Source organism: Eublepharis macularius, chromosome 4, assembly GCF_028583425.1.
Source record: "Eublepharis macularius isolate TG4126 chromosome 4, MPM_Emac_v1.0, whole genome shotgun sequence".
Taxonomy (NCBI): Eukaryota; Metazoa; Chordata; class Lepidosauria; order Squamata; family Eublepharidae; genus Eublepharis; species Eublepharis macularius.
In genome coordinates, this window is record NC_072793.1 from 23669159 (window position 1) to 23692461 (window position 23303).

Genomic DNA, 23303 nt, shown 5'->3' on the forward strand with positions numbered 1-23303 from the left:
TTTAACCCTTTTTTCCCAGCAGGGAAGGAGGAGCTCCGGTCTTTCCCCTGTGCCGTTTTCCCAACCTGAAATGGTGCTGGGGAGAACATGTTGACAAATAGCGGTCCCTGATCCCATTTCAGGTTGGAAAAACAGCACGAGAGAAGGCCGCCTGAGCGGAATTGGATCACTGCAGCACTTTTAATAGAAGTTCCTTTGTGGGAAATCACTCTAAAAAAATACAGGCACCTCTCCGGGGCAAATCTGGGGATGCTGCCTTGTCCAGTTTGGCCCTAAGGCCTGGTCTACACGTGTGCAATAGAATAAGGTGGTGGAATTCAGCGAGAAAGAATGGGCTGTATCGTTTCAAGTGGAGAGGTCACATCTTCAGTGTTCCCCATGTTAAAAAAACTCCCTGGAAACAAAACATTAGCACAGCAGTGAGAGGTTATAGTCTGTCTTCCTCTAATGGAGAATGATTATTAATGGTAAAAAAATGTTCACTCGATCACAGTCTGAAGTGGTAATGTTTTTGATGCATCCTCAGTGCTCTACCACAACGACCATCTCATGCTACATGTGTTCACCTGATCTAAGAGAGCGTCTGACTAAAGGGAGTGGTTCCAGAAATTAGCCTGGAACTCTTCAAGGAAAGATTCCCTCTTCTTGCTTTGCCATAAATTCCCTGGTTATACAGGCCAGTGGCATGCAGGTTTACTTAGGAGTAAGTCGCTATTTGATAGGATTTACTCCCAAGCAGGTGTGCATAGTATTGTAGCCTTAAGTGTGTGTGTTGTTCCCAGAAGAGATCATTATGAGTTATCTTGGGGGCAAGCCTCATCCCCCGCCGCCCACCTCCACCTTGTTCATGGTTGCATCCCAATGAGAGTGGCTTTTCCAGCCCCTTTGTGCAGGCAGCAAAACTTTCACGGTTGATAAAACTTTGAGGTTAAATTGCTATTTGGGAAGAAAGCTGCAGTATTACCTGGCACTGTAAGTGTGATAAGTGTCACCCTTTTGTTCAGAATACCGGTTCTGGACTTCTTTCTCACACTATACATCTTTTGTATGCGTGCATTTATAGATGCACAGACATGCCTCATTGTGTTTCAATTCATCATGTTTCTCGGAGCTACCATTAGACACTAAGCCAGCAGATACACTCATAGCCGTGCTACTTCGAATTCAGATAGCCATCAAAAGCCTCCCCCGCTTCTTATCTAGATGAGCCCTGAGTTCCAAAACACATGGGTCACATTTACCCATCTTGTTGCTTTGAACAGCTGTCTCCACCTTCATCCATGTCCATACAGCTCTATGAAATAGATTCATTGTAGACCCGAACATCTGCCTTTGATGCCTCTCTATCATTGCAAGTTGTCAATGCAAAATCCACAGCTAATAAAACTTTTATTTTTCTGGAGTCAGAGGATCCTTGTCAGCGAATCGCCATGGAATGACTGATCTGTCCATCTAATACTTACGTGCAAGTATTTAAAATTACAAACTAGATCCTGGAAATGTTGCAGATATAGGCATGTTCCTACCTCATTGGTGGATGTGCCCAAAGATCCAGGTGTTCTGGGAAAAACTTATTACCACTCTAGAAAAAATAATAAAGCCACACAATACAACACAATCCAGAAATATTACTGTTGAACTTACGGAACAGTGCAAATGTACCCACTTATAGAACAGATCTTGTCTCATTAATGATAACAGCAGCCAAGATAACCACAGCCCAAATATGGAAAAGTGACAGTATACCCACTATGAGACAACGGATGTCAAAGGCCTGGGATCTCAATATCTGATAAAAAAACAGACCAAATAGCCTCATCGGAGAATCCTAATTATCCGTCGTTCTTTATGGAGAGAGGGCTCCTTTTTAAATCGCATTACTGAGCATCCTATCAAGGGTTATACTAGACCTAGCAAATATGTTGACATCTGTCTTTATTGTTTTTCACCTGTAACTGTGTTAATTACTTAATTCACATATATAGTCCTCATGTTTGGAATCTAATCATTATTATATTACTGTTGTTTTATTGTTAAAAAAATTACAAATAAAAAGTTATAAAAAAATACAACCTGTCATTCGTTCTAACTGTCCTGAGTTAAATTCCGATGCCTTACCCACCCCTACAGTTTTTGTTTTGGGGTTCTTGATTCTTGTATAGGCTGCTCAATACTTTGTCTTGTAATGCTTTTGAATTTGTTTGGAGGAGCCTTGTAAGCCGCAGCACGGTCGACTGCTGTTAGGACAGCCTGCTGCTCATAGAAAAGTGGCCAATTCCACACACGTTGAATAATGCACTTTCAACTCACGTTAGAAATCCGTTGGAAGTGGATTTTTTGTTTCACATACGAAAACCCTGTTCCAAATGATCACTAAAGAGCATTGAAAGTGCATTATCCAATGTGTGTGGAAGCAGCCACTGTCAAGGTGATATTCTGTAACTTTATGCAAGAATTTTAGTAGTCCTCCCCCTCTTGATAATCCTCTGATTGTTCCCTCTGCTTGATCTTTATTAATTTCTAGGCCAGTGTCCCCCTTTCAGACATGAATAATATAGTTATATTACAGAACAGATTATGTAGGGTTAATCTTGGATAACAGCCCAGACCCTACAGTTGTGATGAAGCTTGAGACGGAGCTAGCAGTATCTGTGACAGGCTGGGTTATTATAGGTCTGGGCTTTGCAGTACTCTGGTCCAGCCCCATTAGCTGGAAATTAAAATAAAAAATTGTTCACTGAATTCTAACATTTTGGCATCTTCTGAATTCAGATGCGTGATTCAAAGCTGCAGCTTTTAATGAAATGTTTTCTGTTTTTCAATGAGTTTGATGGCAGAGAATTTCCATGGCAACTTGGAATATATATGTGAGAAACTGGATGGCTGAAAGCAAGAGGGCTGTTTTAATATCGTCATTCTGGCAAATCCTGGGAGACAGATCAACTTTGCCAAGAGTATTTCTCTGGTAGGGGTGTAGCTCCGCTAGAGAGAGAAAATGGGCATCTCAGGTCTCTGAATTCATAGCAGCTGCTTTAAGAGCATAGCAAAATGTGACCAGGGCTTTTTTTCTGGGAAAAGAGGTGGTGGAACTCAGTGGTGGAACTCAAGACTGCACAATGACGTCACTTTGGGTCAGCTGGAACAAGGGGGGAGTTTTTTAAAGTAAATTGCCCTCGGTGAAAATGGTCACATGGCTGGTGGCCCCGCCCCCTGATCTCCAGACAGAGGGGAGTTTAGATTGCCCTCCGGGCTGCTCAGCCGCTCAGCAGCGCGGAGGGCAATCTAAACTCCCCTCCGGAGATCAGGGGGCGGGGCCACCAGCCATGTGACCATTTTGAAGAGGTGCCGGAACTCCGTTCCACCGCGTTCCTGCTGGAAAAAAAGCCCTGATCATGACCAACCTTTATTCAAGACCAATTAGTATGACTATATTTTGTGTTTTTGTACATGGAGGTTGTATTCTGCAGTGGTCATCATGACGACTGGCATTTTGAATACCCAGGCCTAGATTGAGGCCATGTGGTCACTATAACCTAGGAAACATTTTAATTGTGCTAGGAAGCCAGAGGTATGTGATCGAGCATTCACAGAGACCATCTTCAGGAAAAGTCCATCCTGCAGCAACTTTGCCAACAATCATGTGAATTTCTTGGCAAATTTGCTGCTAGTCCTTCAAATATTAAGTCAGCTGGGCGACCTTGGGTCAGTCACAGCTTCTCGGAGCTCTCTCAGCCCCCACCCACCTCACAGGGTGATTATTGTTGTGGGGATAATAATAACATACTTTGTAAATCGCTCTGAGTGGGCATTAAGTTGTCCTGAAGGGCGGTATATAAATCAAATATTATTATTATTATTATGTTAAGTCTACTATGGTATAGCTGCCACCAGATGGCACTATTCCCTTAGTTCCAGTAGCTAAGAGGTCTCCACCTTGTTGTGCCAGGTCAGAACTTCAAACCCAAATGGAGCATCTTTGCTTTGTTTGTTAATGTTTCCTTTTGCAGAAAATGCTTTTTAATCTTTCCATTTTCCAAGGGAGACAATATTTACATTAGCATAAGCTTTTGAGAACCACAGCTCTCTTCATCAGATGCAGAGCTGTGGCTCTCGAAAGCTTATGCTACAATAAAGTTGGTTAGTCTTAAAGGTGCTACTGGACTCTACTATTTTGCAACTACAGACTAACACAGCTAACTCCTCTGTATTTACATTGGCAACCTTCCCTTGTCCCTGTTCTCAGCAAGAACCAAAACACTGGTTCAGACAACTCTTTGGAACCCAGGATAGCACAGGTTCCCAACTCTGGATATTATAACAACGATATGATGTTACACCCTTTGCTCATGTCGTACTGCTGTTGCTGTGCATATGCTGGGACTTTCCCATCTGGGAGTGGCCCCTACTGTGAAATAAGCTCTGCAAGGCCATTGCACTCATCACAGCTCTGCTAGAGATGCTTAATTTTGAGAAGGCAAAAAAAAACCCAGCCTCTATTTCCTGAGGCTAATTGGGAGCTAGGAGCTCACAACGATGAGTTGTTCTGCTCCTTTGGAGAAAGGGCAAACGTTTATAGTGATTTTAAGGGAAACTGGTCCTCATAGCACAATCTGGTTGCCTGCTCTCAGGTTGAAACAAAGAGCAGAGCAATGTCTGACAATGGTAGGAAGAAAAACATACTCTGTAAAGGCTAACAAAATTAGTGGTAGGGTAAGAGCTTTTGAGCACCGCAGCTCACTTCTTCAGATACCTATCTGAAGAACCAGAGGAGTTAGCTGTGTTAGTCTGTAGTAGCAAAATCGAAAAGAGTCCAGTAGCACCTTTAAGACTAACCAACTTTACTGTAGCATAAGCTTTCGAGAATTTTGATTCTCGAAAGCTTATGCTACAGTAAAGTTGGTTAGTCTTAAAGGTACTACTGGACTCTATCTGAAGAAGTGAGCTGTGGCTCACAAAAGCTCCTACCCTACCACTAATTTTGTAAGTCTTATAGGCGCTACTGGACTCTGGCTCTTTAACACTGCTAAAGACAGGCTAACACAACTACCCATTTTGATCTGTAAAGGCTGTAGTCTCCTTAACTGCTGGTACATTCTTCCTTTCTGGTTGTCTTTATCACCAAGCTTTCAGTTGCTCCAAACAGCCAATGGGTAGACTAGAAAGCAAATACTAGGATGGAGGGAACCACAGCTAATCCTCCTCTCCCATCCGGTTGCTTGAGTATCATCGCTGGCCCACAAGTATTTACATTGCCCTGAGCATCAGTTGCAGTGGCTGGTGCAATCACACCTCAGGTGATCACATCTGACAAAGGGATCTCTGACTCTCAAAATCTCAACGCTGGGAATCTAGTTGGTCTTTAAGGCGCTATTGGACCTGAATCTGGTTATGGCAAACTCATTCTAGATAAAAACTTCACCAACTCTTCAAGAAGGACAAGATGGGTCAGATAGAAAGGTCCCATGGCTCCTGAAGGTAAGGAAGCATTCAAAAAATCCCTTAGCTACAGAGGACTGGCTATTGATTTTCTCATTAGGAGCTGTATGGAATTGTTTAAGTGTTCTCATCTACCCAATTCTACCAGCTTACCAACTTATCTATTTATCCTGGAGGCTCTCAAACTAGAATTTCCAAAGAAAGGAGACAGTAAAGCTGTGGAGTTTGTTACTGAGATGTCTATAAAACTGCTATGTTCTGGGACATTGGCGTATTCAGTCTCACAATAAGAAATGATAGGTACTTTGGCTGCGTATGGAAGTGGGCAGAAAAGATGGCCCCTCTTATTTCCCATCCATTTGTTTGTTTGCTTGCACATCCTATTAGGAGAGTATTCAGATACATACCATTGCAGGAAACCTACTGGTCACCATTTGCCAGACAGGGTAGGCCTACTCTGGAGTTCCACACATTTATCACTAGTCCCCCTTCCTATTTCTAGTACACATAATACAGGATCAAATAAAGGACACCGCAGCCAACAGGGTAACACAGGAGAGCAGCTTTATTTGCCTCCAGCAGAATATGACAAAAGTAGATAATCCGTTAGGCTTTTATAGCTCTCTTTGGAAAGCTGGCAATGAGGTTAGGAAAGAGCACAATATTAGGAGGTGGGCTACAGGTGGGCTCTAAAGATGCAAATATTTGTATGTACATCACTCATTTGTTCTCATCGTCTGCCTAATGCCGGTCTGTAACTACGGGATATCATGCATTCAGACAACCAGACTTCCCTCTAGCAAAGATAGGAGTCAATGACGACAGACATAAACTGATCTTAGGGGGAAGGAAAGCTGCAGCTGATGCGCCAAGAGTTGAAGGGTGGGTTGCCACAAAGGCCGTGAGAACTTTTCGTAAAGATTTGGAAAATGGGATCTAACTCTGTAGAGTGTTCTATTGCTGACGAGCATGTCGGGCCAGATTGTAAGACTGGGAATAGATAGCCTCACAGAAATATTCAAGGGGTAGGTGACATTTTGTAAAGGATTGGCTCCCCCAGTGAGGAAAGGGAGAAGCCCTGAGTGTGCGCTTACAGGTCATCTTAGCAAAACCTGACTCGGCTGCAGATCTCCTACTGCCCATCCTTCAAAGTAATACAGAGGGGTCTTTCGACAAGAACAGCATCATGAGGAGAGACATAGATAGGCAAGCTCCAGTACTCCCACCCTGCACAACACTCAGAGTAGGGAGGTTGAAGGAGGTCCGTCTGCCCCTCTTCTATTTTTTCTTTGGAATCTTCTCCTTTGTGACCAGATCTGAAAACTCTGCAATGGAAACAAGAAACCAACCAGAGTAAGTGTGTCTGGTTCCAACATCTGATGAAGAGAGCCGTGATTCTCGAAAGCTTATGCTACAATAAAATTGGTTAGTCTTAAAGGTGCTACTGGACTCTTTACTGGTTCCAACAGGGATTGTTTAAGGCAGCTATTCCTCAGCTTTGTCTAAATTAAGAGAAATGATGAGGGATGGTTATAGCAAACTCATGTTTTGGGAACGGCTCCATTCCCACTCAAAGAGCCACACGTTTTCACCCCACCATGTTGCAAAAGCCCCAAGTCCTAGTCCAAAAGAATCAACTGAAGGACCCAATTTTCTCTCTAGACATCACTGCTGCCAGGCCAAAAAAAAAAATGGCTTCAGTCACGTGCTGAGTTGCTTTGCATGAACAGCTTACCACTTGATAACAAAAACTTACGTGGAATAGTTTTAAGTGACTGTGCGGAGACATGAGTTTTATTTTGGAAGTTGGAACTGTTCCAGAATCTTCAAAACTGTAATATTAAAGTATTTCCTCCCTCCTAGCTGACATGTAGAGGGAGGGGTGGGGGGGAAGCCAAATGCTTTCCAAGCCACAACCAGCCGGGGCTTTAACCATGCAAATGCCCAGCTTGGCTGCAGACAAAGGAATACAAATTAGGATGCTCTGCTAAAAGCAGACTGTTGTGTGTGGGGGGGGGGGTGAGGGGGAGCACAGAAATTCCCCACCCCTCCACTTGAAGCCAGCTGGGTGACTTTGTGTCAGTCACAGCTTCTCGGCTCTCTCTCAGCCCCACCCACCTCACAGGGTGTTTTGTTGTGGGGATAATAATAACATACTTTGCAAATCGTTCTGAGTGGGCAGTAAGTTGTCCTGAAGGGCGGTATATAAATCAGATGTTGTAAAATACCAGAGAGGATTCTTCTTGGAGAATTCACAAAAAGGCTCTCTGACCTGCCCCTCTGAGCTGCCCAAGAGGTGGGCAAAGGGAGATAATAAAATCCTCCGGCACAGAAAAGAAATTCTCTTTGGCTGATTTCATTTGGAGCCTGAGGGAGCACCTCTTTACAGGTGGTGGCCACTGGCAGGGTTGCCAGCTCCAAGTTGGGAAATTCCTGGAGATCTGGGAGGTGAAACCTGGAGAAAGGGGGGTTTGGGGAGGGAAAGGGCATGGCATAATTCCATAGAGTCCACCCCCAAAAGTAGCCATTTTCTCCAGGTGAACTGATCTCTGTGGCCTGGAGACCAGTTGTAATTCCAGGAGATCTCCAGCCACTACCTGGAGGCTGGCAACCCTAGCCACTGGCCATGTGGAACTGGATGCCTGAGCCAGGGTTGCAAGGTATGGGAACTTTTCACTAAGCTGTAACTTTCTAAGTTAAAGAGCTTGCCTTAGGATAGAAGACCTAGCTAATTTAATGTGTAGTAGGGTTTCCAGGCCCCTGGGGCTCCAAACTGGGGGACAAGGGGTGTCTTGGGGGGTACTCACTTGCACTCGCACGAAGTGTACCCATGCTCCTGACCATTTTAAGGAAAATACCCCCCACATGAGGGCTTTCCTTTAGTTGTCGCACCAGGAATGACATCATACTCCCCACACACCGGCCATGTAAGAGGTAGTGGGGGGCAGAGGCTGGGGGCAGGGGATCCCCACTCCCTCTGGGGGATGGGGAACCCTAATGTGTAGAGTGAGAGGCAGAGGAATTGCATGTTTACACCTTCCTTTTGTAACCTCATGCTCAATCTATTGCTGTGCTTGGAAGTATGCGTGAGAACATTTTTCCTCTTTTTTTTAAATAAAAGCTTTTTAATTCATGAATACTGGCGGCTGTTCTTTGTACCACAGGTTACTGCCTGCAGTAACCAGGCAGGTGGAAGCAGGAGAAGTAAGCACAAAATAGTGCCTTAGAGCACCCTGACCTGGATAGCCCAGGTGAGCCTGATCTTGTCAAATCTCAGAAGCTAAGCAGGGTCTGCCTTGGTTAATAATTAGATGGGAGACCTCCAATGAAGACCAAGGTTGCAGAGACAGGCAATGGCAAACCACCTCTGTTAGTCTCTTGCCACAAAAACCCCACCAGGGGTTGCCATAAGTCAGCTGTGGCCTGAGGGAACTCTCCACCACCACAGAGCCTTAGAGTAGTAAGCCTACACAAGGGAGCAGGGACACTTGGTCCTCCCTGCAGGCAATTCCTACAAAGTCCAAGTGGTGGTGGAGGGCACAGGATAGAACAGAAAAGCTCTTTCTGAAGGCTGGGAGAGCAAGGTGGGTGGCACATGCCAGGCAGAGACATGGACTGCCACTGGTGCCCAGTCACTTTGGAGGGCAAGATGGGGCAGTGCCCATGGGTCAGTGGAGCTGTTTTGCCACACAGCCCGTGAATAATCTTGACATTGTGACTCTCTCACCCACCCACCCAAGCTACAGGTAGCCAAGGGAAATGGCATATGGAGAAAGTGTTAACCATCCTCTGCAGTAGCGCTGTAGTCCATATCCATCCGTCCGTCTGTCTCTCTCACACACACACATATTTTTAAAGTGTGAAGTAAAAGTGCCTGGAATTCCAGTGTCAGAGATCCAGAGGTGTTAACAGTGTTATTCTGGAGTTGCAAAATAGTAAAGAGTCCAGTAGCACCTTTATGACTAACCAACTTTATTGTAGCATAAACTACTGTAGCATAAACTTTCTCTTTGTCAGATCTGATGAAGAGAGCTGTGGTTCTCGAAAGCTTATGCTACAATGAAGTTGGTTAGTCTTAAAGGTGCTACTGGACTCTTTACTGAGGCTGATTCCGCACACGTTGAATAATGCACTTTCAATGCACTTTATCAATCATTTGAGGTGGATTTTTTGTTCCGCACACAAAAAAATCCGTTTCAAATGATCTATAAAGAGGATTGGAAGTGCATTATCCAACGTATGCGGAATCACTAATTCCAGTGTAGTTTAGCCCTGAGTGCGCTGTTTCAGACAAACAGTCCTTGTGGCACATTCTCTGTCTACCTTGGAAATCGATCCGCCCGTCCCCGTCTGTATCAGCAGCCTGGATGATGGCTTCAGCTTCTTCATCTGATAAGGGCACCACGGGCATGTTGCTGGGCACTGTGGATAAAATATACCTATGGGCAGGAGGGGGGAAATAAGCCAGAGAGTGAATGTTACTCTTCATCCTACAGTAGAATCAAAGCAGGGTAGAGTTGGATCCCACAGGCTGTTCTGCTAGGTGGGAGTGCTAAAGCCACTTTCCCCAACTCTGTAAGCCTTGCTCTCTGGAGATACCCCTTTTCTTCTCCCCAGGGGATAGGGGCCTGCAGCAGTAAGAGGAAAGATTAATGGCAGATGCATAGATTTGCTAGAGCTTGCTCTTTTTACTCAATGCTTAAAAAAATATTTTGAGGGATCCTGCTGTTTGGACACTTTCCTGGGTTTTAAATATATTTTACTGCTTTATTATAGCATTTAAGATGGAACCATCTCAAGAGAATATTTTCCAAAGAGGGGAGATTTAAAAAAATAAAAACAGAGGGCTGATCTCTCCTGCCACTGGTCCCTACTAGATAGGTAAGACCTCCGAGCTCTATTTGAACTGGGCTCTTGGGAGCGAACCCCCTGGTTTTGAGAGTGAGAGAAAGGGCAGAAGAGAAACAGGCGGCGATTTTGCAGGAGGCCGTAACCTTCGCTTGAACAAAGCTTTAGTTTAATGATACTGCTCATGCAGCTTATTCGGCTCTGAGCAGAGCCACACTAGAATTAGAATTAAAAGGAGTTTTCAATATATAATCTGAGCGTGAACAAAGCTTAGAAACTGCAGCAGGTTTTATCCGAAGGGGCTGAAGAATTGGCTGGAAACTCCGCCCCAAGAACTGTTGAAGAGGGCTAAACACCCCTGCTGCCCTGAATAGAGGATAAGGGCTGAGAGCTTGATGAGCAGTATTGGCTCCGAAAAAGCCTACACTCTGTGAAAGGCTTTGGGGGAAGTAATAGTATTAGTGTCTATGAGGTGTGTAACAATCAGAGCTAGGGAGGATGTCGTAACTGCAAGGATCGGTGTTTATGGTGAGAAGGATTAGTGAGGATGGAATGATTCTAAAAGGAATCTCAGAGACAAGCTACAAGAGACGAATTACACGAGGAGGAAGCACGTGAAGGGAGTCACAATATTAGCCGGGAAGCTGAGTTTTAAAAGAGATCCAGAGGAGTTAGCCGTGTTAGTCTGTAGTAGCAAAATCAAAAATTCTCGAAGGCTTGTGCTACAGTGGAATTGGTTGGTCTTGGAGGTGCTGCTGGACTCTTTTTGATTTTGCTACTACAGACTAACACGGCTAAGTCCTCTGAAGCTTTACAGAAGCAAACTGATCTCCACATCAGAAGGAGCTGTTTGCATCTGCATATCAGAAGGAGCTGTTTGCATCTACCCCGCCCCCCCTCTCCTCCTCTATATCTGACCAGTTTCTCTTTTTGCCCTCCATGCATCTGATGAAGAGAACTATGATTCTCGAAAGTTTATGCTATAATAAAATTGGTTAGTCTTAAAGGTGCTACCTTTAAAAAAGGTGATTTTAAAAGAGATTGGGAGGCTTTGTCAATTTCCTCTCTCTACAGCTCCTCAAAAGGTTTGTTACTTTCCTCTCCTCTGTATCTGACCAGTTTCTCTTTTTGCCCTCCATGCATCTGATGAAGAGAACTATGATTCTCGAAAGTTTATGCTACAATAAAATTGGTTAGTCTTAAAGGTGCTACCTTTAAAAAAGGTGATTTTAAAAGAGATTGGGAGGCTTTGTCAATTTCCTCTCTCTACAGCTCCTCAAAAGGTTTGTTACTTTCCTCTTTGCCTCCTGAAGGCTTTGTCAGTTTCACCTCCCCTTCTAAGAGGGGAAGAGGAAACAAACCTTCTGAGCAGCCATCTCTCTTGCTCTGTAGAGAGGGGAAATTGACAAAGCCTTCCGATCTCTTGTAAAACTCAGCTTCTCAGCCAAGATTGCAACTCCCTTCACGTGCGCCTCCCTTGTGTAATTCATCTCTTGTAGCTTAGCTCTCAGAGAGCGTCTCCTGGGAAGCACTGGTTCCTTCCAAATGCCAATAGGAACACATTGTGTTCTGAGGGATCATCAGAAAACATTAAAACACATGTGAGGCATTTATTCAACAGGTAAGGTGGGAAGGCAGTGGTAATAAGGGAATCATTAATTGTCTGTCTCTACCTCTGACCATTGTCAAAGCTGAGAGACAGCTACGTTTCCCATTCAATACTTCAGGATCCCAAGCAAGTTTTTCATAGCTTAGATCCTTCAGATCCTTTTGTGTTTGGACTTACTAATGGATATGGATATGTGTATCCATGGAGAGCTATCCCAAACCATTTCAGCGTGTGAAGGAATTATGCAGGTCTGTCCTTGCTAATCTCTTTCTGAGAGCCAAGCAACAAGAGACAAATTACATGAGGAGGAACACGTGAAGGGAGTCGCAATGTTAGCCGGGAAGCTGAGTTTTAAAAGAGATCGGCAGGCTTGGTCAATTTCCCCTCTCTACAGAGCCAGGGAGATCCCTGCTTAGGGGGTTTGTTAATTCCCTCTCTGCCTCCAGAAGTCTCTGTCAGTTTCGCCTCCCCTTCTAAGAGGCAAAGAGGAAGTAAACAAACCCTCTGAGCAGCCATCTCCCTGGCTCAGTAGAGAGGGGAAACTGGCAATGCCTTCCGATCTCTTTTAAAACTCAGCTTCCCAGCTAACTCTGCGACTCCCTTCACGTGCTCCTCCTTGTGTAATTCATCTCTTGTCGCTTGGCTCTCCATTGCACAGTGAATGGCTTAGGGGAAAAGTTTCCTTACTTGATTTCATTCCATTCAATGAAGCCGCTGCCGTCCTTGTCGAGCAACTGGAAAGCCTTTTTCAAGTGTGATTCCCGCTCCTCTGATGCCATAAACTTCTGCATATATTCGAAGAATTTGGCGTAGTTGAAGGAAGCTGCAACAGAGAGTGTGGCCTTTATTCGAAAAGTGTTAAAAGTGCAGTGGATTTGGGCTGCTGGGCTTTGCAAAAGACCAGTGAGTCAGTTCTGATTGTCCATACAAAAATTCAAGGGCTACTCTACAAATTATTGAGAAATGCATCTGGATTTGCTTCCCAATGGACAAACAAGGAGGGTGTTTGCAAACATGCGGTCGCCATTTTCACATATTACAACTGTGCATTACACACATGTGTGTCGAACAATCTTGAGGGAAAAGGTGGCTCCAGGAGTGAAGTGAGTTTTAAACCCTTTCCCCGCTGGCCATTCGTTTGCTCCAAATCACCCTAAGTCGTTCCCTCCACCCCACCTAGGAAGGGGGTTTCAAATACAAGCTAACATGTGCTTGGAACTCTATGAGGAAAAACAGCTTTTTTGGGGGGGGAGCGAATTTGAGGCACACAAAAAATGTCTGATGATGAAAGGACAAAATACCCTCCTCCTACCCACCTCTTTTCCGCTCACAATACGTGCTGCCCAAACTGCTTTTGTTTAGAAAAATAAGACTTTGAGGCCGTACTACAGTCATTCATATATAATGTGTAGGTTTTCCCATTAGAAGGGCGCTTACATTACATCTTTTAGGCATAGACCTAAGATATTGTATGAAACGTCTCCTATATACAGACTTATTGTGGGATTCCCCATTTCCCCTCAAGTTCTACCTTTACATATGATTTGGGTTCACTTGAAGCACTAGGATATTATTTTCCCACTGATTATGTTTCTTACCCCACAATCACACCCATCTGGCTTATTTTTCTCACTCCTAATATAGGCTGAATTAAGTTGTAAACAGATACAGGATAACTTTTTATGGTTTTGGATACATAGGGGATATTGCGCTGTAGTACTGTTGCCTAACATATTATCTGTTGCTTTAAATATGTACTCCTATATCCTACCTGTGCTTTATGTTGTTCAATGTAAGTCCTAGAATTGGTTATGTTCTGTTTCAGCAATTCTTCAACCCCGTATTGGATCCTTGCTCATGCTATGTCTTTGTAAACTTGTATTCATTTACCCTATGACATTGTTTATGGAAATGTCCTTGACCCTGTATGGAAATGCCTGCCCTTGTCCTTGCCACTGATTGTACTGATCTCACACTATGTAATCCGCCTTGAGTCTCAGTGAGAAAGGCGGAATATAAATGACATAAATAAAATAAAATAATAAATAAAAATAGTAGGGGTTTTGTCAGATTAAAAGGCTATGGAAATCCTTCCCACCTCTAAAGCGTGAAAGATCTCACAGATACAAGGGAAGGTGGCTGATTTCTCAAGTATCTGTGAAAAGGCATACGCTTGTCTGGAGCCCCTCATTCCATACATGTCCGTTGAATGTGGTTTTTTCAGAGGCAGTTCTCTACAAACCTACTCTCCCTGTGAGTGAAGGTGAATTATTGCAGACAATCACCACCCACTGAGAAAGCATCAGACACTGTGGAAATATTCTGTGTTGTTTTCTTGACCGTATTATTGGTTACTTTTGAGGAGACAACATCTTTGGTTTGTGATCACTTGAGGAAACATCTCTTGGACTGAGCTACCATGGCTGAAACTCCAGACATGTAATTTGGTCTTCAAAAGTAGAGACGGCGACCAATCTAGGTTATGTCTGAGGTGCTGGGAAAGAGAGACAGTCGTTGTCTTTTCCTCTTGCATGGTTTCCCTGATCAGAAAAGGTCTCCTTGGGCTGGTTTGAGCCCCATTTGGGGAAAAGGCAATACAATATGGGACTCACTCTAGCAGGGCTTAATGAAATAGGATTTGTTGGAAATACATCTTGTGTACAATGAATACCTGCAGGGGGCAGCAAATCTGATAGTTAGATAGACAGCAAAATAAGATCCTTCTTTCTGCCTCTTCTTTGTCCTTCTGGCATGTCTCCAGATTGGTATTCTTAGGCTACTTCCTGCTTCTTCCCAGAAGTCCCAGTTTAGTGAGGTAGTTAGTATCTATTCTATTTCTCTGCTTTCTATCAAAGTTTTAGTTCCTGAATAAACTCTTAACCAGCCTCAAGATCATTCCTAAGATATACCAGAGCCTACAATATCCAACATGGGAGACACTGGGAGGGGGAAAGATTAAACCCCTTCCTTCCTCAGTACCACAGTTTCAATCCAGATCAGGTATTCCTGGATGCTTTTAAAGGCCTAATCAAACATTTAGTGATCCAGTAAGGGAATCAACATTGCATTCAGTTCGGCCCTAAGGCTGAAGGAGTGAGAAAGGATACCTACCATACAGCTCATACAGCACATCATGAAAATAAGTGTGTGGGGCCAAGAAATGATCGTGTAGCCTTTTGTGTGCAATCTAAGCAAGATGAACAGCTGGGTGATTAAAATGGGTGAGCCTCTCATGTGTGCCATTCAGAGCTTTATTTCAGTGGGAACGCCGTGGAACGGGCTTCCGGCACCTCTTAAAAATGGTCACATGGCCGATAGCCCTGCCCCCTGATTTCCAGACAGAGGGGAGTTTAGATTGCCCTCCGCGCTACCAAGCGGTGCGGAGGACAAACTAAACTCCCCTCTGTCTGGAGATCAGGGGGCGGGGCCACCGGCCATGTGACCATTTTCGCCGAGGGCAATTTAAACTTTGTTCCAGCTGGCCCAAAGTGACATCATTGTGTGGTCCTGAGTTCCACCACTGAGTTCCACCACCTCTTTTCCCAGAAAAAAAGCCCTGGTGCCATTAGATAATTTGGACTAGCATAACGATACGTGTTCAGGATTCCTTGAAGTAGACTGATTAGCTTACCCTTTCGCCTTCATTATTTACACTCGGAGAGCTAAAAGATCATTGCATTCACTCTTTGAATGAAGGTTCATGATGATGGTTGCTCTAAATGACGGCCCATGTCTGTGTGACCTAGAAACACTGGTTTCTCCAAATGAGCTCTGGGTCATGTATTCCTCCATCCCTTACCATGATGCCTCATGTCTGAAGGCAGCAGGTCAATATCCTTGTCTGTCAGGGATGCTCCCATGGCCAAGGCCATCTTCTTGACTTGGCAAGCAAAATCGTCCTCCATGCTGCCTCTGCAGTACAAACGGAAAGCGAATGTAGGAAAATGGAGTTATATCACGTGCCTCAGCAGAGCAAGTCTGACTTAAACAATCCCCTTGACAAATCTCCCTTCTTCTGAACAACTTCACTGCACAGAAACAATAAGAACAGAGAGAGCGGGAAAAGGACCAGCCACTGAACTGCAGCAATAACTGGGTCTTGAGATTGCTTTAAAACTATAACGAGCAGGGCTTTTTTTCAGCAGGAACTCAGTGGAATGGAGTTCCGGCACCTCTCATGTCCGGTGGCCCCGCCCACTGATCTCCTGGAGGAAACAGCCATTTTGTAAGGGGGCCCGTGTGTTTCTCCCTCATTTCCCTCTTGAGAGTTCTACCACCTCTTTTTCCAGAAAAAAAGCTCTGATAACAAATATAACATGGACTTCAAGCACCCAAAGCATTTCATATATAAAGAACTCTATTACCACAGCCTTGTAAGAACTCTATTACCACAGCCTCGTGTCCCCATATTACAGATAAATGGGTTAAGGCAACCTAGTGAACTCATGGTTATGCTGATTTTAATTTGACTTCTTTTTTTAACTTTTAACTGATTTTTCTTAGCTCTCAGTGTCACAGTGTCACACTGTGACACTGAGAGATCTCTGTCTTTTGGTGCTACACCTCTGAAGATGCCAGCCACAGTTGCTGGCGAAACGTCAGGAACTACAATGCCAAGACCACGGCAATACAGCCCAGAAAACCCACAACAACCATCGTTCTCCAGCCGTGAAAGCCTTCGACAATACATCTTATAAACTATACATTCAGAGCTGCTGTTATTGTGGGAGCAGAACTACTGAGAAGGGGCCGAAAAAGAGACTGCGGTTCAAATGACAGGTGCCACTGGTACACATATTTTTCTAGCTTTTGTATTTAAACCCAAGCCATTCTTGTTGAACTTCTGCCTGTCAGTCAGCTGTAAAAGTAGAGAAAGTATGACAAAACAATAAAGAAGAAAAAGAACTCAAACACCCTATAAAAGTTGTGACCCTACCAGGAAAGGGATCCAGAGTAGTTAGCCGTGTTAGTCTGTAGCAGCAAAATAGAAAAGAGTCCAGTAGCACCTTTAAGGCTAACCAACTTTACTGTAGCATAAGCTTTCGAGAATCACAGCTCTCTTCATCAGATGCATCTGATGAACAGAGCTGTGGTTCTCGAAAGCTTATGCTACAATAAAGTTGGTTAGTCTCAAAGGTGCTACTGGACTCTTTTCTATTTTACTGGGAGAGGCTGACTCATGTTTTGAAAGACATTGGAAGAGGTTGTTTGTGCCTTGGTAGTGATTCCCATGTGGCAAGCGCTGCATGAAGACTTCTGGGTGGGTCCTCACCAAGCCACATTGTGTATATTGAAGACAATGGTGTACAAAGGGTTAAGGATCCAGAACAAAAATGCAAAACCCGTTAGTGAATCCTCGGGCTTAGTAAAACGTTGGGAGCCAATAACATACAGAACTATGGCAGAACAAACTTTTCAAAAGCCACCCCCAAAACCTCCCTCAAAGAGAAAAAACACAAGGCACAACATACATATTTGTCAAGAGTTGGCAACGCGGTGGAACGGAGTTCCGGCACCTCTTGAAAATTGTCACATGGCTGGTGGCCCCGCCCCCTGATCTCCAGACAGAGGGGAGTTTAGATTGCTCTCCGCTCCACTCGGCAATCTAAACTCCCCTCTGTCTGGAGATCAGGGGGCGGGGCCACCAGCCATGTGACCATTTTCACAGAGGCAATTTAAACTTTTAAAAACTCCCTCCTTGTTCCAGCTGACCCAAAGTGACATCATTGTGCGGTCCTGAGGTCCACCACTGAGTTCCACCACCTCTTTTCCCAGAAAAAAAAAAGCCCTGGGAGTCGGTGACAGAAAACCAAGCCTGTCTCTGGCAACTATAGAAATCTTTGATTTAAAGATAGTATTACTGCCAAAGAGAGAAAGAAAATAAGGGTCTGGATTCATCTGCAGCAGCCCAGATTTTTATGTGGCATGTGGAGAAAAAATTCCCCTTATGCAAGAGCAAAATATATAACCGAATGCAGCAGTTGAAGAAATTATGCCTTTGCTGCCATAGGCAGTTGTCATGGGCAATCACAGTTAAGGTTACTGGCCTTGACGTGTGTGTGTTAGACTAGACTGTACTTAAGGCACCTTTCAGAGCTGTTTCTGTGTTCCTATGGTAAGTCACTAGGCTTCTCATTTCCTTCCCCCCCTACAATACAAGAACAGGAATATTGACCTAGAGTCCATCTCCTAAACCATTTACCTTAACCAGAAATGCATTGGAGGGGGGTGTATTCAGCCCCTTACTGCTGAATTTGCTATCATGTCATTTACTGAGATTTTCTTCTGTTTAATCTGAGGGAAGGAAGCTTCGATTGACTGCTGAAACCACAGGCAGATTTCAAATTCCAGTAAATCCTGTTGCACTGAGCTTGCCGCTCATCCCGCCAATCAAGTCATCCGGATTCATTCTCTTTGGCTTTTTTCCTTGTCACTGGCAGCCAAGTGTCTGCCAGCTGAGCTTAACTCCTGGGTGAGTCAGCCTCAGTTCCCAAACCGTGCATTGTATACTTCATTTAACAAAAACAGCAAGATTTGAGATTATAAAGGAACACAAGCGATGAAAGGGGACACTGGGGTTGCTTTCATTGAAAGGTGTACAGCTCAGTTGCAAGATCTGGAATCTGGCAAGCATAATTACAGAAAACCCCTTGTCCTCAGTGCAGTTTGTGGATGAGTCATAGCAAAGACTGCTTACAATTAATGGCAGGTACTTGGGTTTAGGCTGTGCAATTGCAAGCAATGCGCTGTTGGTTTTTACTCCCAATGTGTGTTTTTTTTCAGGTGCAGATTTGCTGTTCACACTAACCGGGTATTCACAAATTGTAAGCCCTGTGCATTTTTAATTCCAAGAGTAAATTCTTGAAACGTGCCAGTTGAGTTTGAATGATCAATTGTGTACTTATTGTATTTATTTATCTATTTAGGATGTTTACATACCACCTCTCTAGAGTCTTACTGTTTTCCTGTGAAGTGATGTCGGCTCAAAGACTGACATTTCTAATTGCCATTTTTGACGTAGTGAAATATTGCATCTGTGGGCCAAGCTACAAGTGAGGAATGACACTTGCCTGGCAAGTGAACAGACTCACTGTATTCCTCCCTGTTCACTTGCCATTCACTTGCTCTCCGCTTGATCAAGTGGAGGGCAAGTGAACAGGGAGGAATACACGTGAGTCTGTTCACTTGCCCGGCAAGAGTCATATGTCACTTGTAGCTTGGCCCAGAGACTGAGTGCATCTCCTGAGGGTGTGGCTTCTCTTGCATTAGAATTAGCGAGTAAGGTATTTATAAGACTAAAAATGTTAATCTTTCATCACGTATGACGTAGGTTGGTTTGGTGCAGGAAATTTCAAACACTCCTTGTGTGTCTCTTGCAAAAGCACTGTAAACAAACTTAATGCCCTTATGAGCCCTGCTCATGTGTAAAACTGTAGGCTCTTTCTACTGTAGGATCTCCAAAGGCTGGATAAAATTGCACACAATTCTTAAGCTGCCAGTTGGCCGTGCCTACCTTAAATCACTGCCAGTCACTTTTACGTCAAAGTATATCAGATAAGCCAGGCTATATGTGTCAGGAAAAACACTGAGTGGTATTTTTTTGGAAAGCACTTAGATACTAGATATGCATGTTAATGCCAGGCCTTAACTAAACTCTCTTAAATGCAGAGAAAAAGTAAAAACATCCCCCCAAATTTCCCCCTTTTCTTTATGCAAAATTAGCTCCTTTATAGCCAACCAAAATTCTTCATTAACTTCCAAGCTTTGATCTTTGATCTTTTGATTAACTTTGATCTTTCCCGTCCCTGGCTGCAGAGATGAGAGCCCTTTTCAACCCACACCTTCAAGAGCTTGCTAAAGAAATGAAATTCTGCCACATCCTATAGTAAAAGTCGGAATTTGAAATATACCAGAAGGATTCCTTGCTGGTCAGCCAGATGTACTAACCTGGCCCTAAGGAGGCTCGGCTGGCCTTCGCCAGGGCCTTTTCAGTCCTGGCCCCAACCTGGTGGAACTCTCTGTCTGAGGACACTCAGGCCCGCCAGGATCTTGTATCATTTAGGCGGGCCTGTAAGACAGAGATGTTCCACCAGGCATATGGTGGAGGCTAATTTTAGCCTATCATTGCTGATCCTTCCACCGGTCTCCCTCTACAAGGGGTATGGAGAGTCCACTCACGCTGGTTGCCCTGAAAGGGGTACAGTATTTTATCTGTTTTTATGGTTGATTTTAAGTTGTATTTTAATCAATGTTGTACCTCGCCCTGAGCCTGCTTGCAGGGATGGCGGGTTAAAAATAAAATAAAATAAAATAAACCTTCATTGTACCACTTTCCTTGCCTTCTCAACAAGATTGTGTTTGGGGGAAATGAAAGGATAGGGATCTTGAGTTAGGAAGTCACTCAGTCGAACATTTTTGATAGTCCCTCAAGTTCTTAGACATGTGAGCACTTCTTCACGTGCTGAATAAGAGCCATGGGTGATCGAATGCTGCTAGCATAAGAGGAGCTGCGGTTAACTAGCAGCAAGTATCTTGCTATGTCTACCATAAAGGGAGCCTGTACCTAGCTTTGACTACAGAAGCAGGGAAACAAGGAACCACAGTTAATGACAAAACCTGGCAACCGAACTCTTCTGAAAGGAGTTTGGATCAGCCGCGGCAATGTCCGTATACTGTGAGGTATCCTGGAGAGCAGTGAGCTCTGATGGCTTAGTTTAATGGTGACCTCTCACGGCAACCCCATCAACAGGGTGTTGCAGGCAAGAGATGAGCAGAGGTGGTTCACCATTGCCTTTGGTGGTCTCCCATCCAAGTCCCTGACCATGGTGGACCCTGCTTAGTTTCCAAGGTCTGCCGAGTGCAGGCTATGTTGGGCTATTCAGGCTGCTGCTTCTTACTGAATGATGGGCATCTGTTGGAGTTCCTTTGAAACCTGCTACATCCAAAGGTTGCTCAAATCCCTAAGGCCTGCCTAAATCCCCTAGAAATGTGGTCCTTCTGACCAGTGCTATAATCAGAGACGAGCAGGATAAACACCCAGCAGCTGTCACTTTGTTGCCCTTCACCAGTTCTGTCCTAACCAGCTGTTTCTGGGATGAACACACTCCAGATGTTGAACAAGCAAGGAACAGATAGGAGGCAATAAATGCTTTGTAACTAAAAGCAAACCCCAACTCTTTGCACTTTCCTGTAGCTACCACCTAGGTGACTTGGGTTTTCAGCCTGAATGTCCATAAACGTGAATAGTGTACGCAATTCAGTAATTCTTGTAACTGTGCAGGCCTCACACCGTCTTCAAATTCTCTACTTCCCTACTCCTCTGAGTAAGGGGGAGTAATTTGAAGGCCTCCCTACCTTTAAACTCAAGAAAGTCCTCCTCTGCACCAGCAGGGAAGTTGTTTACTTCTTAGCTAGCGCTCCAAAGAAAACTACCCCTCCTCCACCCGCCTTGACCCCTCAATTCTTTCCTCTCAGGGACTCTTAGATTCACAAGGCAATGTCTTGTGATGTGAGCCCGCTCTAGGATTACACTCAACCTAAATAACTTAGTTTTCCCAACGGACCTCTGTTCCCTCAGACTCAACACAGCCAAGCATTTATTTGGGGAAGGAGAGTGTGGTTCTTTCCCCCCATGAGCACTCAGAGGACAAAGAAAATTGTATGAAGTATCTACCCAGGAGGTAGTTTTGCTGCCTAGTTAATAGAAGAGTGATGGTAGGAGGCTGGTAAAATGCAAGTATGCCTCCTCCCAAATACATAGACCAAAATTTCTTTGTTCGGTGTTGGTCGCAAAGCGATCAGTCTCTGTCAAAGTGGAGTTCCATGCCGTCCATTATTACTCTGGGGTGTTGCTCCCTCAGTATCTGCTGTATTCCCTTACCTCTGCTAAGAGCCCTCCTGAGTTTGTCATTTATTTTTCTACCCATTCTTGGATTTATGGGCTTGAGCGATGTTTGTTTGTTATGCTAGAACGAGATGAGAGGCTTTCTGAATCCATGCAGCTGCTGTGGGGCTGCCCTTTGGATTCTTTGCGCATTGTAATCACCGTATCGCTTTGGAAGCTTCTTCATCAAACATTTTCTTAGCTATCATCAGCATTTTTTTTCAACGATGGCTTGTTTCTCACTCTACTTTCTTTCAGAGGCAATTTCTTTCTCCTTATAAAAATAACATCATATTTCCTAAGCCCTTATCAGCATTGACTCATCTAAAAGGCTCCAGTTAGCAAACTGTTGACACTTGAATAACCACGCAGAGGTAAAATCCACACAACAAAAGCCACCTTGTACATTTTCTTAGGGTGCCTAATGATGCAAAATAGTGTGCAAGCTTTCGAACAGCAGAAACAGTCGCAGGCTTAGAGCAAAGGGACAGCCCTGGAGTTATGATGAACACGTGTATAATTTAAAAGACAACAACCACTAGTCAATTGTTCCCTTCCCCTGCTTCATACTGAAACACCAGAAACTCAAGTATCTGCCGCCGCCACCCTCTTGCCAGCCCTTTCTATAGCAATTTCACATCAAGTATGACCCCTTTCAGCCTCAACAGCAATAGAAGTTTGATTTCTGTTCTCTGAACCGCCCAGGACTGTTAACTCCCTAGTGGGCTGACTTTTCTATAGTTGGACTTGACTTGTCATGCAATGAAGCCATAGGCTAAAATATACACTTGCGTCTAACAGCTTTTCCGAACCCACAAGACATGATGAAGCTGGTACCCCTCAACGAGCTTACTAACTCTTCAAACTTTTCTCCCTTGCAAAGCTGAAAACGTCGTCCCCTCCTCAGTTTCAATAATTGCACTTTTATCGACACTAGTGACTTTCCAAGTATGGCCGTCATGCTGTTTGTTCTTCTCTAACTAAGTTCCTTGTGGCTATTATAGCAACAATATCCACACCAAGTATTTACCTGCTGTAGACTTTCTCAGCCTGAATCTTGGCAGGTCCCTTTTGAAAATCTAAACCACGGCCCTGGCTTTTTATAGGGACAGGTCCCTTTGCTCAGCTTTGCTATTTATGGAGAGAGGCACCTGTCAGAGATGCATCCTTCAATTCTCCTGGGCCCTTTCAAGACGTTAATGGATAACCTTCGTGGGTTGTGGTATTATCATTTGTCACTGGCAAGTGGACACTCAGCATCAGATATCATACAGGTCGGAGTGAAATCTATCGAACGTGCTCCCCATGCCACACACTCCCACAGAAACAAACAAGTTTACAGCTATGTAGCAGAACTGCCTTGCCCAAGATATGATTTGGGATAAGAAAGATACTGCTTCAGCTTCTGTGGCCATTTTTTATTCTACATCCTGTTCTTCAGAGCATCGTGGTCTCTTCATACTCGGGGTCTCTTCATACTTTCTCCCCATATAAGAGAACAATATGACCTTATAAATTAACCAGAAG

The 23303-nt window shown here is 44.2% G+C and overlaps 1 protein-coding gene across 1 annotated transcript; it reads right to left on the reverse strand.

The window, feature by feature from the left end:
- Positions 1 to 6507: 6507 nt before the first annotated feature.
- Positions 6508 to 22873, reverse strand: PVALEF (parvalbumin like EF-hand containing). Its single transcript, XM_054978283.1, has 5 exons — positions 22807 to 22873; positions 15693 to 15805; positions 12581 to 12716; positions 9760 to 9875; positions 6508 to 6761 (listed from the first exon to the last, which is right to left on the reverse strand). The coding sequence occupies exons 2-5, from the start codon at positions 15796 to 15798 to the stop codon at positions 6715 to 6717; spliced, it is 405 nt and encodes a 134-aa protein (XP_054834258.1). The 5' UTR covers positions 15799 to 15805; positions 22807 to 22873; the 3' UTR covers positions 6508 to 6714.
- Positions 22874 to 23303: the final 430 nt, after the last annotated feature.